Source organism: Pleurodeles waltl, chromosome 8 (assembly GCF_031143425.1).
Source record: "Pleurodeles waltl isolate 20211129_DDA chromosome 8, aPleWal1.hap1.20221129, whole genome shotgun sequence".
In the NCBI taxonomy this organism is placed as follows: Eukaryota; Metazoa; Chordata; class Amphibia; order Caudata; family Salamandridae; genus Pleurodeles; species Pleurodeles waltl.
The window spans coordinates 824,458,564-824,474,378 of record NC_090447.1 but is presented as its reverse complement, the minus strand read 5'-3'; the positions used below and the strand labels follow the sequence as shown (position 1 = coordinate 824,474,378).

Genomic DNA, 15,815 nt, shown 5'->3' with positions numbered 1-15,815 from the left:
CTTGTTTGAATTGCTTTAGCTTAGCATGACTTTAGCGGAGGCTTTGGCCTAGTTGCCCGGTCTCACGGTTTAGGTGCTCGTATTTTTCCACTGTGCTAATAAACGTGTATTTGTGCTTGAAGCTGTACTTTTCCACAGAAACTGTTCACATGCTTATCTTAAAGTTTCGTGCCAGCCTGGCATATTTTCTCTTTAATTCAAGGTCGACTTGCAGGTGTGGACAATGGAGGCTCTGAAAGTGAGCTAATTGGTAGACAATGTTACAACTTGCGTACCCATCTCCAAGGATAATGTATGCTTAAGTAAAAGCTTGAGAACTGTCGTTTTTGATTGGACAATTTGAAGCTAACCTATGAACCCTCCAATGGAAGACCCTACTGGACTTGAACTGTTGTCTATAAAAACCAGGTGCACGAGAGGAAACTGGCTCTCTCTATCATCGGACATCCCGCCATTTTGACTTCGTAGCTATTATGGCCCATTTTGCTGCGACGCCATTTTGAAAGAGACTTTGATTCTTTCTCTGATCGAGAGAAAGAGACTTTAAATGATTCTTGCCCTAGAGACTGTAACTTTGATTTGATCCCTTTGCATGAAGTAGTAGTTTTACCTTGCCGCCGTGAGGCAATTGCCCCGTCCACCCCTGCCCCTTTGTCCCGTCCCATGCTGATCGAAAATGGTACCCATGCTGACCGAAGAACGGTACCTGTGAGACGAAGACTTCCTTGTATGCTGATCGTAATTGGTAAATATGAAAGGAAATTGTAAAATTGCATTGTGTTTCTTTTAGGTAACCAACTGCTGATTTTGACAAGGTCCTAAGCTAGGAGTTTTCTAAATTAATGTTGCTAAATTGTTTTCGCATGAAGCCCCACATGCCGATGCTAATTTGAGGTTAGACGAGGATTCCATATGTCGCACGATGCAATTTGAGATCTTGTTATGCTGACTAAATGTATGCGATTAGTTCATTACAGATTATCGTATTAGTGATTTGCATTGCTATTATCGAATGCCTTGTGATTCAAATGCTACATAGATTGCATCTGTTTCATCGTTATGGACAGCTATTAATGTTCATTTATGTTTATCATTTGGTGTTGAGACACATTTATATTGTGCTAGCTCTGCTAATATAGGGAAATAAAATTCACTAACTTTGCAATAAACTGGTGTGGTTATTCCTGACTAAAGGGTCAGGGTTCGCCGAAATGTATTCTGGATTAATTGTCAAGTGTTATGTCGATCAAGGTATTGCCTATGTTCGTTATTGATTATTGATTTTGAATGCAAGTCGATCGATTAAGAGTACAGAGAGTTCCCACTTAGTCAAAAGATTCATCGGCCTAAAGAGCGTCCGAACACAGGTAAAATTATCAGTACGGACCGCTCTATCAGTAGATGGTAGCAGAGGATGGTTACGTCTTTTGGGACCCTGTACTCTTAGAGTACATGGTGTTGAATTAACGGTTACGCATTTTGAGACCCCATTCGAGAAGTTGAATTAGATTTTTCTTGGGTAAAACAGATTGACAGAATGATGATGGGCTAGGTCCACCGCGACTTTCCCGGGATCTCGGAGCTTGCGAATGGAGAGAACGGAGGTGTGGAATCAGCGTTGGCGGTACTAGTGATGGTATGAGTGAAGTTAGGGTCTTGCGCTTGCACAGCTTATTGCCGCAGGGTGTGTGAAAAGGTTGCGAGGATTTTTTTTCTTTTAGAGGACAGCGGAGGTGCGACTCCGAGTGTAGAAGTAGTGAAGTCGTCGAACTTCATAGAGATAGCGGAGGTGCGGCTCCGAGTGTGAGAGTAGGGAACTCGTCGAACTTCATGTGCGTGTGGCGCTTTGTGCATAAAAAGGTCCACGTGGTTGTTGTTGTTGAGATGGGCCCTGCAAGGTCAAGAGACTCCGGAGTATGTTGTTCCATGTTGTGGTCTGGGCGGTTTAGTAGGTTGATCGGGCGTGGTCAACGAGTCGGTACGTGTGTTAGGGAGTGAAAGAAACTTCGACTTCGGGCTTTGACAAGATTCTAAGTGCACTAGAATAGATCATTGACAAGTTGAGAGTAGGTCTGCGGGTTAGATTTGCTTGCGAATGTGGGGACCGAGAAAGACGGAATAGCGGCCGAGGCTAGTGAAAAGTCCCTAAGGTCCTGAAGCGACTGTGTTACCCTTCCTGTAGTAAACCGACAGATCTGTTTTATTTTTGGTAGCTCGCGATACATGCAAGAAGTTGTTACGAGAGGAGGTGAGTGAAGGAAGACTAGCCGCGAGGCTTTGTCAGCCGCAGTGTGTTTGAGTGTGACGTCACTAGGAGCCGCGCTGGGATAGGTTGGTTGCAGAGAAGGGTCGCGCACGGATTGGACGCAGTCCGTGGGACCCGATTGGAAGGGGAAAGGCAGGTGAAGAGTATTCCGGGAATTAAAGTCACCTATTGATTACAAACTTTGTGAAATAAAAGACGAGAAAATGAAATTCTTTAAAGCATTCAGGAGTGCGATGAAGGGGGAGTCTTATATTAAAGCGAGCGTAGGAGAGGAGACGCCGCCCGAGGGTACACCAGCTTACATTGTAATGGAAGAGAAGGGGGTAGCTCCGTGCCTTTGGCTAAAGCAATGGCACAAGTTGACAGAGAAACATGGGAGCGTAGCATTCCCGATACATGGGACATTCAATATAAGGATTCTAGAGAATTTGAGATTCACGATGTATGACATGAAGGTGCCTCCAAGGCCAGCCCAGTTTGAGGCTCTAGCGATTTGGGAACTAATGGCCAGACAGCAACAGCAGAAGAAGTTTGAGACCAGGATGAGAAAGGTAGAAAAGACACTAGCGGATGCTAGGTGGGATAATGCACAAAAGGTGTGGAGGTCAGATGTATTGCAGGGGATAAAATTGTTTCCAGCAATCACTAAGGAAGAAGAGGAGACAGGTAAGAAAGCTACCTGTAAGACGGACAGGAAGTGTTCCAAGGATAGAGAGGACGAGGAAAAGTTGAGAAGAGAAGAGGAATTAGAGGATGAGGAGTTAATAATGCAATTGCTGAATGACCGTCCACCGCCTTATGCGGAGGATGGACAAGGTCCAAGTACCAGTTCTGCCCCTCCGGCACCGGTACAGAACAATGAAACACAGAGTTCAGGAGCGTCATCGGGATCTAAGGACCCGAGTCTGCTGTTCACCCCGCAGATACCGCAGGTTAGGAGAATATATCCAGATGTGCCCGTGTTGAAACCAGCAGAAAATGATCAGCCGCAGATGCCAGGGTATTACAGCAGCGACAATAGTACAGGAATGATTATGGACCCAACCGTAAGGGGAGGACAGAATGGTTACAACCAAACAATGGGGCAAGCTGAATCAACTCAGTTTATGCTGCCCCAGAAGCAGGTGCAGGGAGGAAACGCACATGCTCAGATGACGGGGAGTCAGATGGGCATGCCGGCAATGATGACCCATGGTGTGGGCATGAACATGCCACAGAACATGGGAAATGGACAGAACCCAGACGCGATATCACTACCCATTACTGTAGGTCCACCGGTACCTTTGTATAGTCAGCCTAACTTGGGTCTGAGCGGTCAGGGATCCATGCTGCAGAATGGGACCGAAAGGAGGTGCATAGAAAACACTCCAGGGATAACTCCGATAGCGGCTCAACCCAATGGACCCGGATCCTTGATGGAGTTTAGTCCCGTATGTGCTCAGTCAACGTTGGTGAGGTCGAGCCCCCCACTAATAATACCTTTAACATCGAATACTGAAAAGTTGCCACAACCATCGATGGCAGTCGATGTGAATGCCACGCTGATGGGGGTGAATGCGCAACAGTTGACACAATGGTTCAACAGTCTAAATTCCACACAAAATTCAGCCAGTGGGAAAGGAGAAGACTATATGAATAGGGTCAGGTTGAACATGGAAGCACAAGAATTGGTGGAAGGGACCATGGGTGTGAACAGGTTAGAGTCCTACACGGAAGAAGAGCTGAGGTATCTATGTCCCAGGATTACGAAGGAAGTGAACAAGGTACATAAGAGTCTGCAAGAAGCAGCTGACAGAAACGGGGTTGACATAGACAAGATGAAACACTTGAGCAGGAGCTACAGGTTAGATTTTGGGACCACAGATTTTGAACACATGAGGTCAGCAGGCATGAGGACACACCTTAGGGAATTGCTACAGAGTGCAAAAGTGTGGAGGTGCTTAGACAAATGGGAAAGCAGGTGGGTAAAGAGAAAGGAAAAGAGGAGGGACAGTGCTACAGAGCACAATGAGAAAAGACCGCAGAGTAGTGATACAGTAACAATGTTACCAATGAGGGAGACAGCAGGGGGAAAATTAGTACATGTACCATGGCACAGAAGTGACATTCAGTCTTTTACGGACGATTTTCCCAAACTGAGAGAGAAACCGATTGAATGATAGGTTTGTGAAGCTTGCAAAATGTCTCTGGGAAGACCTGAATACTCTCTTTGAGATTGTGGTTCCGGCAGATTTGTGGGAGGATTGCAAAAGAGCTGTAGGTTGGCCGACAAGTGAACCAGAGAGAGACAGGGAGACGGGTGCACCATCACCTATGGTGATGAGCTTGTACTATAAGGTGATTGAGCATTTGAAGACGAAGGTTGCCGGGAAAAATGTGGATTGGCAGAAGATTGATCGAACTGCCCAAGAGGCTAAAGAATTCATTCATAGTTACTATGAGAGGTTGTTGAAGCCGTTTAAGAACTACAGTGGCACGGAAACAATAGAGGCGAAGGACATGCTCCATTTTGTGTTTAGATTTGTGGAAGGGCTGAGACCAGAAATAAGTCAGATGATAAAGTCGCATTTGATTTGTTGGCAATCGAAACCGATTGATGAGGTGTTGAATTATGCGAAATACTGTAGCGACAAAATCGAAGTGAAACAGAAAAAGTTGAAAGAGAAGGTGATGATGATGCAGCTTAAGGCAGCTCAAACAGGTTTGCAAGGTTTGCAGGGTTTGCAAGGGATGCAAGGGTTCCAACAGCAGGTACCGCAACCGCAGCTGCAGTTGCAGGGAAACATGGCGTTTCAGTCACAGCCTAGAGGCAGAGGCAGAGGAGGTTTTGTGAATAATGGTCCGGATTTGAACACTGTTGTGACGGGTGTGCAGGCAATGAAGAAGGTGATGCCGTGTCACGTGTGCGGAATTGTAGGTCATTGGAAACGCGAGTGCCCGATGGTGGTACAGGAAGGTGCAGGTGCAGGTACAGGTGCAGGTGTTGGTCAGCAAATCAATGATGTCAATGCATTTCAGACAATGAGGGGACCGAAATTGAGAGGTTCAAACCCAAATTTTCAGACCATAAATCAATTGCAGGGATTACAACCTATGCAGCCGCAGCAGATGCAGATGCCTCGTATGCAGATGACGCAAATGCAGCCAATGCAACAGCAGTTACCTATGGTACCTAATCAGCAAATGCAAATACCCTTGGCACCAATGAGTCAGCAGCAAGTGATGGTTCCTCCACAGGTCTCGGGTCAGGTAATGAGTACAAATGGCACCGTACAACAGTTCCCATTACACAGTGAGAGTGGAATAAACAACGTATGGGAGAGTGAAAGTTCAGGAGAAGAAGGAGATTGTGTGCTTGCGGCATCCTTGGAAGTTGATCAAAGGGGTCCGTACGTAGAAGGAAGAGTAATGGGTCATCGTGTCTCGTTCTTGGTTGACACGGGAGCCACCCGTTCAACTGTTAAGAGTAGTGAAGTACCAAATTTGCCACTCTCAGGGAGGACAGTTCAAGTGGTGGGAGTAGCAAACAGACATCTGACGAACCCAATTACAGATCCGGTACCAGTCAGCATCGGTAACTATCAAGGGGTACATCAGTTTGTGGTATGTGACTCAAGCCCGATAGCACTGTTAGGGAGAGACCTATTGTGCAAATTGGGTTGTTCAATCATGTGTTCGAACGAAGGAATAACAATCCAGACGAGCAGTGATGGGGAAGAAGAGGACAGTGTAGAGGGGGATGAGATGGAAACTGTCGATGAAGAGTATCCTCTGATTTGTCTTTTCCCGATGATAACTGAAGAAGATATTCCAGCCGAATTACGGGAAACAGTCGGAAAGGAAGTGTGGGACATGACAGGGAAAGAGGTGGGATTGATGAAAGGAGTGGAACCAGTGAAAGTGACTGTAAAGCCCAATGCAATCTTTCCCCAGACCCCACAATACCACATGCCACAAGACACCCTCATGAAAGTTGCTCAACTTATTGACGAATTTGTAAAACAGGGGGTACTGAAAGAAGTGTTAAGCAGTCCATGTAATTCACCAATAATGGGACTAATAAAGCCGAGTGGGAAGGTCCGACTCGTGCAGGACTTGAGGAAAATAAATGACATCATAGTCAAATGCTGCCCAGTAGTACCAAATCCAGCTGTGATAATGTTTCAAGTCCCTTGCGATGCCGAATGGTTCTCAGTCATCGACTTGTCACAAGCATTCTTCTCGGTGCCTCTTCATGAGGACAGCCAATTTCTCTTTTGTTTCAAATTCCTAGACAGAGTGTACAGTTGGTGTCGAATTCCTCAAGGGTTTTCTGAGTCACCGTCAATATTCAATCAGATTCTAAAGAAAGATTTGGAAGCATTAGAATTGCCATTCGAGTCAACCCTAGTACAGTACATTGATGACTTACTGGTTGCATCAAAGACAGAAAGTGGCTGCACAGCTGATACCATTGCTCTGTTGAATCATTTGGGAAGGAATGGACATAAAGTGTCCCCTTCCAAGTTGCAGTTCTGTCAGAAGAAAGTGAAATACTTGGGTCACCAGATAGAGAAAGGGTCACGGAGAATAATGAAGGAAAGAATAAGAAGCGTACTCCAACTGAGTCCACCAAAGACAAGGAGGGAGGTGAGGAAGTTTTTGGGAATGGTGGGTTATTGTCGCCAGTGGATTCCCAACTTCTCGACTCTAGCAAAGCCTTTACTGAAACTGACCCAGAAGGATGCCTTGGATCAAATTGAACTGAAAGGAGATGAGATGGATGCTTTTGTTGAATTAAAGGAATGCATGTGCAGGGCTCCAGCTTTAGGTATGCCTGATTACACAAAGCCTTTCACATTGTTTTGTCATGAACGTGATGCATGTTCTTTGTCTGTCTTGACTCAAGCCCATGGTGGCGTAAACAGACCAGTAGCGTATTTTTCAGCTACTTTGGATCCGGTCGCAGCAGCACTCCCAGGGTGTTTGCGCGCCGTAGCAGCAGTTGGTATCAGCCTCACTCAGAGTGAAGGAATAGTGATGGGACACCCAGTAACAGTCATGGTCCCTCACTCAGTCGAGATACTTTTGACCCGCTCCCGAACGCAACACATGACTGGAGCAAGACTCACAAGGTATGAAACGATAATTCTGGGCTCACCGAATGTGCAGCTGAAAAGGTGCACTACGTTGAATCCAGCAACCTTGCTTCCTGGAAAAAATGCTGAAATTGAGAACGCTGAAGACGTCGAGCATGACTGCCTTCAGGTGACTGAATTTTGCACAAAACCTCGACCGGACATTAAAGATACTAAACTTGATGAAAATGACCAAATTCTTTTTGTTGATGGTTCATGTCTAAGGGACGGGATGGGGATTTTGAAAGCAGGATATGCTGTATGTACTGTAACAGGGGTCTTGGAAGCGGGATGGCTGCAAGGAGTCTATTCTGCACAAGTAGCAGAACTTGTAGCCCTTACAAGAGCATGTCAACTATCTGCATTGATGAAAGTCACCATTTACACTGATAGTCAATACGGGTTTGGAATTGTGCATGACTTTGGACAACTATGGTCACAGAGAGGTTTCCTGACTTCTTCAGGATCCCCAGTGAAGAACGGGGAGAGGATAAGGGAATTGTTACACGCCATTCAAGTGCCAGCCGAAGTTGCAGTAGTAAAGTGCAGTGCTCACACGAAAGGACAGGACTATGTTTCTCTGGGAAACGCATATGCGGATCAAGTCGCAAGATTTTGTGCCTTGAACTGTATATTACTCAGGGACGAATGGAATTCAATAAATGAACCAGAACTCGAACCAGCTGAAGCCTTTGCCTTGAAGGTCGTAGATACAATAGATGAATTAAAAGCATTACAAAATAATGTCAGGGAGGATGAAAGAGATTCCTGGATTAAATCACAATGTATAAAGAGACAAGACGAGTTATGGGTTTCACATGAGGGAAAATTTGTTTTGCCAAACAGTCTCTTATCACAGCTTGCGCGGTTCTATCATGGGCAGGCTCACCTAGGGAGAGATGCCATGATAAGATTGTTCAAAACTGATTGGTTTAACCCCAGATTTCGTCAAGCTGCAGAAGCAGTTTGCCATCGATGTGTCACTTGCCAGCAGATGAACCCAGGAAAGGGAACGGTTGTGAACGCGAGTCACATTGGTAGGGCAAGCGGGCCTTTTAGTCGAATGCAGATGGACTTCATTGAGATGCCTGTGCATGGAGGTCTGAAATATGTGTTGGTGATTGTGTGCATTTTTAGTCACTGGATTGAGGCATACCCCACACGTAGAAATGACAGCCTTACAGTTGCGAAGCTATTGTTGAGGGAGTTGATACCACGTTTCGGATTCCCGATCTCTTTAGAATCAGATAGGGGAAGTCACTTCAATAACGAGGTGATAAAGTTACTTTGCGAAGCGCTGAACATTGAGCAAAAGCTGCACTGTAGCTATCGCCCTGAAGCATCAGGACTGGTGGAGCAGATGAATGGTACACTGAAATCGAGAATGGCGAAAATATGTGCATCGACAAATTTGAAATGGCCTGACGCATTGCCCTTAGTACTAATGTCAATGAGAAATACTCCCGATAGAAAGACTGGATTGTCTCCGCACGAAATTCTCATGGGCAGGGCTATGAGACTTCCTGCAGTTCCTGCAAATGCGCTTTTGAATATTACAGATGATATGGTGTTAGACTACTGCAAAGGACTGGCTGACGTGGTTCGCTCTTTCTCTCACCAGGTGGAAGCGACCACCTTGCCACCGATCCAAGGTCCAGGACACGCACTGAAAGCAGGTGACTGGGTCGTGGTAAAGAAGCACGTGAGAAAGTCGTGTCTGGAACCCCGTTGGAAAGGCCCTTTCCAAGTGATCCTGACGACAACTACCGCTGTGAAGTGTGCGGGGGTTCCCAACTGGATTCACGCCAGTCACACAAAGATGGTGTTGTGTCCCACAGATGAGGAAGTTGAAGCGCTGAAACTACCAGTGCCTGATAAAACAGTGCTGAGTGCTGAGACAGAACAGAACCGAACTGAAAGCGAACAGGCAGAAACGGGAGAGAAAGAGATATTCTCTGGGGACGAAGACACCAACTCGCTTGGGGGAGACCAAGGAGAAAGTTCAGACAGCGACGCAGAAGCTAAAGGTGACAAACAACCTGAAGCAGCTGAGGGTAGCAAAAAGCCTGAAGCAGCTGAAGGTGACAAGGAACCTGAAGCAGCTGAAAGTGATAAAGAGCCTGAAGAAAGTAACGGTGACGAAGGGCTCGAAAAAGGTGGAAAAGCAGGAGAGCCTGATCAGAGGAGGGCTTTCCCAGAAGCAGACGATAGAGAAAAAGAAAAAGAGAACGTGATTGATTCCCCGGAAGAAGGGGACAAGGCAGAACAGAACTAAAAAGTTCAAGCTTCCACAGAAAAGATAGCAGGTCCATCGAATGGACATGGTGCAAAGAGAAGACTAAGTATCTCACCAATAAAAGAAAGGGGTAAAGAAAGTTTGAACGAAGGAGGAAGGCCGAAAGTGAAAGAGAAAAGAAAGGAAGTGACTGTTGTGGAACAATCGTCAAGTGAAGAAAAAGACTTGACAAAAGAGGAAAGTACCAGCGAGGCAGAGTCGAAAAGAGAAGCAAAAGTGAAAAGGAAAAGGATACCAAACAGGAGATATTCCGGTCCTGAATGGGCCTATGCAGTCAATGACGATTGGACTGACGAGTTTGTATCTCTAAGCATCGAGAACGAAGAAGAAGAAGAGATACCAATAGAAAAGAAAAGTTTCATACACTCTGTCGATTGAAAGAATAGTAAATGATATTGCCTGCTACAATCTAAAGTGATAAAACCAGCTGAGACATTGCTAAACCGGATGAGACATTTGCTGAACTGATAAAGACTGTGTTATTGCCGAATTGAGACAAATGCTGCTAACCGATAAGTGACCGGCCTCTTGAAGAAGACGGTGTGAACATTGCGCTCGTTCAGCTTTGTAACTGAATTGCTAAATCGTTTCTTTTATAGGTGCTTCTAGCTCTCTGATTCTATACAGATCATGACTAGGTACGCTACGCAAAATAATAGAAAGAAATATTGTAAATATGTGTGTATAGGCTTAGTAATTGCATGTGTACTAATAATAATGGCAATTGTGCTTGGAATGCATGGAAAGGGTGAGAATGAGACTATTGCTGCTTCTACTTTTGCTCCTGTTACTGTCACTGAACTAACCCCATTGAAAAGACTAGCATTGGATGAGAGGCTCTTGCACGATAAGAAAGAGCTTTCGTATAACGTTTTCTATCACTTGCTAACAGAGTATGTTGAGACTATGGATGCGAAAGATTGTTATGTGTGTACACAGATACCGACATCAGTAAAGGAAGGGGTGACTTATCACCACATGCCTCTTACATACGGGATTACATGTAGTATAGTAATGTCTAGATTTTATGGTCAAACTAACATACAGTATTTTTACTCAAATTATGATGTTACCTTTGCATATGTTCCTATAATAGCGCAGCTAAGCCAGATTGCTAAAGATTGGGATGCTAAAATAATGAGGGAATTTTTCGAGCCAATGCAACCTTTTGAAACGGCTCATGCTCATAGGGAGAACCTTACTTGCTCAGTTTCTGCTGTAGAAATAAGCTTTTTAGATCGCACAGATGATAGAAGGGCACAAATGAAGGCGAAATTAGAAAAAGAGCTACATAAGAGGACTTCAGTAGATAATTATGATTTTGCTGCTATAAAGACACAAGGGAAAATAGCTTTAGATGCTTGGCATGTAGGGAAATTTTGTATATATCGAGGAGAATCCTATTATGACAATATTTTTGTAGGAGCGAGTGAGTGTAAACATACGTTTATTTTTAAGGCCAAATGGACATTCATGATGAACGGACTTGACCCTGTCATTCCAGGTGTATATTACATTTGTGGGTATAATGCCTATTATCGTCTTCCAAAGGGATGGTGGGGGAGATGTTATTTGGGTATAGTATTCCCAAAGGTTTATCAACTGGATGACGTATCGATGATTCAAAAGACGTCTGGATCCCATCGTATCCAGAAAAGAGAGACCGCAGCTGCTGTGGTAGGAGATATATTTGGAGCCATGATTCCTTCATTGGGAGTTGTGCTGAATTCCATCAAGATAAGAAAGTTGTCTACTATAGTGGATAACATGTTGACAAAGTTTTCAGGTGCTATAATACTGATAGATGCAGAACTTGCAGCGGAAAGAGCTATGACTCTTCAAAATAGGCTTGCTTTAGACATTCTTTTAGCAAAGGATGGAGGTGTTTGCAAAATGCTTGGTGCACGACACTGTTGTACCTATATACCTGACAATAGTGTGAAAATTAAAACTATGCTTGCTAATCTAACAAAAGAAAGTGCAGATTTGAAGGAATTGAAAGAACCAGGAGTGTGGGAGAAGGTTGGAAAGGGACTTGCTTCAGTGGGACATTGGATTGGGGGAATTTGGAATGGGATACTATTGAAAATAATAGAAGGAATATTAATAGTAATAATTTGTGTGTTTGGAATTTGGGGAATAAAAAGGGGAATAATAATGATTATGGAAAGAATTAAAAGAAGAAAAGAAGAGAAAATTATGAAAAGAATGGCAGAAGAATACAAAGCGCAAACTAGGGGAACTAAAAGGAAAAGAGAACTGACAGAATTTTAATGGAATAAAATTTGTGGGCTTAATTTGTGTGATGACAAGTAGTCATCAGAGGAGGGATTGATGAAGCAGAAAATGAAGGTTTTGATTTATTAACGCTTAAACGTAGTGCTGAAATAATCATGTGTGACTTTAACCGAACTAATAAAGATTGTACGGGGACAAAATGTGCCCTCAGAGTAGTTTGCCATCATTTATACGCGAGCTTTATATAACGTGGTGTATTAGAATTGCACTAATCCGACATAATCATAAACGTGTGCTACGATTTGCTTGTTTGAATTGCTTTAGCTTAGCATGACTTTAGCGGAGGCTTTGGCCTAGTTGCCCGGTCTCACGGTTTAGGTGCTCGTATTTTTCCACTGTGCTAATAAACGTGTATTTGTGCTTGAAGCTGTACTTTTCCACAGAAACTGTTCACATGCTTATCTTAAAGTTTCGTGCCAGCCTGGCATATTTTCTCTTTAATTCAAGGTCGACTTGCAGGTGCGGACAATGGAGGCTCTGAAAGTGAGCTAATTGGTAGACAATGTTACAACTTGCGTACCCATCTCCAAGGATAATGTATGCTTAAGTAAAAGCTTGAGAACTGTCGTTTTTGATTGGACAATTTGAAGCTAACCTATGAACCCTCCAATGGAAGACCCTACTGGACTTGAACTGTTGTCTATAAAAACCAGGTGCACGAGAGGAAACTGGCTCTCTCTATCATCGGACATCCCGCCATTTTGACTTCGTAGCTATTATGGCCCATTTTGCTGCGACGCCATTTTGAAAGAGACTTTGATTCTTTCTCTGATCGAGAGAAAGAGACTTTAAATGATTCTTGCCCTAGAGACTGTAACTTTGATTTGATCCCTTTGCATGAAGTAGTAGTTTTACCTTGCCGCCGTGAGGCAATTGCCCCGTCCACCCCTGCCCCTTTGTCCCGTCCCATGCTGATCAAAAATGGTACCCATGCTGACCGAAGAACGGTACCTGTGAGACGAAGACTTCCTTGTATGCTGATCGTAATTGGTAAATATGAAAGGAAATTGTAAAATTGCATTGTGTTTCTTTTAGGTAACCAACTGCTGATTTTGACAAGGTCCCTAGCTAGGAGTTTTCTAAATTAATGTTGCTAAATTGTTTTCGCATGAAGCCCCACATGCCGATGCTAATTTGAGGTTAGACGAGGATTCCATATGTCGCACGATGCAATTTGAGATCTTGTTATGCTGACTAAATGTATGCGATTAGTTCATTACAGATTATCGTATTAGTGATTTGCATTGCTATTATCGAATGCCTTGTGATTCAAATGCTCCATAGATTGCATCTGTTTCGTCGTTATGGACAGCTATTAATGTTCATTTATGTTTATCATTTGGTGTTGAGACACATGTATATTGTGCTAGCTCTGCTAATATAGGGAAATAAAATTCACTAACTTTGCAATAAACTGGTGTGGTTATTCCTGACTAAAGGGTCAGGGTTCGCCGAAATGTATTCTGGATTAATTGTCAAGTGTTATGTCGATCAAGGTATTGCCTATGTTTGTTATTGATTATTGATTTTGAATGCAAGTCGATCGTTTAAGAGTACAGAGAGTTCCCACTTAGTCAAAAGATTCATCGGCCTAAAGAGCGTCCGAACACAGGTAAAATTATCAGTACGGACCGCTCTATCAACTGCACCGTAGGCGGTGGTAGGGCGTTTAAGAGCACACGGCACGGGAAAAACAGGCACGCTCCCGCCTCACACAGCACAGCAGTATGGGACACCGTGTTCCTAGGACCAGCCAAAGCCTCCTCCTGTACGTCCCAGTCTCCAATATACTTTCTGCTCCCTTGCAGAATTTCACATCAAATCAGAAAAAGAACAGTACGATCCCTGTTAGGAAATCAGGACTGGGGCAAGTAACTCACAATGATCAGCTCCGGTCCCAGAATTCCAAAGAATCCGTCATATAAATAGACTGCTTCCTATGAGTAGACGAACGAGTCGTGGGAAACAAACTGAAAGTGGAAACAAACCGTAAACAATAGATGCTTGCTGAAAGGCATACAGACGTCTGCATTATGGACATTTCTAAAGAAGGAAAGGAAGAACAGCAACAAAACTAATTGGAAAATGGATCACTTTACGGACTTCAGCCTGCTCCCCCATTTTAGTCCATTTAATTTTTTTAACTGTCTCTCATCTCCTTTACGAATTCGTCTCGCCCCTCAATCTTCACTTCCTTTTGAGCACCCATGTATTATTTTTTACAGTTTTCTAATTTCCCGCACTACATATCATTATATACTCCTTCTTTACACCTGGAAAGGCCAACGGCGGAAAGTTCATAAAAAGAAACTGAAGAATTTGTATTTCTAAGTTCCAATTTCCTCTTTTCAGTTCTGTCATTATACCAGTTGTTGATCTCTTTGATGTTAGATTTTGCTTTTAGAGTAGACGAATACTATTTATCAACTCTATATAAAATCATGTTGTGGAAAGCAGTGGTAAGGCACAGGGTCAGAAAAGGTAAAATTTTAGGACTGATGTTTATAAAGATAATTAAACTCGCATTCCTAAATGGTGTTCAGTTGCATAAATGGAGAGGGCAATATCCATGTCTTGGTGCCAAGACAACACTGAAATTTGAAGTTTGTGAGCAGTAGGGTGATTCAAAAAGGGCTAAGTCTTGGCCTCATGCATTATTCAGCACTTCCACAACAGCATAATGAAGTGAATTCAACTTATCTCAATTCATTCTAGTCTTTTTTCAAAGAAATGTAAATGAAATCAGAAAGTAATGAGAATTCTGGTGAAATCATACGCATTTATTGACAACTTGATGAATCTGATTCAGCAAGAGCCGAGCTACTTAGCTCTATATGCAGAAGACAGGAGGGAAATGAAGGCCAGCCATTCTTTGCTTACCTCACAGCATCTGCCAAATATTCAGAATACTTGTATACAGTATCAGAAAAGTACATCATCATGGTATGCAAGGACTTTGGGCTGGACTTGGTAAGATAAATAGCTGATAGGTCCGTGTTCTTGTAAAATTCTGAAGAGAAAAATTGGAATCAAATCAGCAAAAGAAAACGGCATCTCATGTATGATACATAATGGCAAACGGCAATACGATATAGAATGTCACAGTAGGGTTTTCTACTACAGTGATAATTACAGAAGTGATGATTCATATATGCTACTGATACGAAATAACTTCAGTGATAGATGGCCTGGTAGTTTTGGCTGAAATATTCCTATTATGGCAGGGTCAACACTACTTTGCAAAACATTTTCCACCTTTCGAAATGGTAAATCTGAACTAAAAATAGAGGAATATAATGCTACACAGAAGATTTTCAATATGTTAGGACTGAGTCACACATTTAGATCCATCACATTTTTGGATTTTGAGCAAGAACGTATAAAAAGAGGGCTGTGGGCTGACATGCTGCCTGAGCTGCTGTGCCAATAAACCCCAGCATTCACCTTACTGACCAAGTCCCAGGAGGCTGAAATCCGTCTAGGGTGCCAAGACTGATGTGTATATGGTTGATACATATGCAGTGGCATAGTATGATGGAATGGAATGGTGCTCAGAGACATCCATTGTAGTTGAGACTGGTTGAAGCATTTCCAGAACTTTGTTTGCTGCCAGACATCAGTATTAGTATTTTGACACAACTCCATGATATGAACAAAATACAGTTGGTTTGACAACCTTTACATGCCATTTTTTGTCTAGCTTGATGATAGGATATCACATACCTGCCAGCTACTTTTGACATCCAGCTATGTTCCTTTAGTACAATGCATAGTTGTTGTTACTTTTTCATGGGAATTTTTTTCCTTTGAAATTGCACATAATATTTGTATTTGAGAT

The 15,815-nt window shown here is 43.3% G+C and overlaps 1 protein-coding gene across 4 annotated transcripts in view; it reads right to left on the bottom strand.

The window, feature by feature from the left end:
• Positions 1-15,815, bottom strand: part of LOC138250333 (acetylserotonin O-methyltransferase-like) — a 480,756-nt gene that overhangs the window by 322,900 nt on the left and 142,041 nt on the right. For all 4 annotated transcript variants that reach the window (XM_069205105.1, XM_069205104.1, XM_069205106.1 and 1 more), the window contains one exon: positions 14,858-14,987. In XM_069205105.1, coding sequence (XP_069061206.1) covers positions 14,858-14,987 — 130 coding nt within the window. The remainder of the gene's footprint in view (positions 1-14,857; positions 14,988-15,815) is intronic.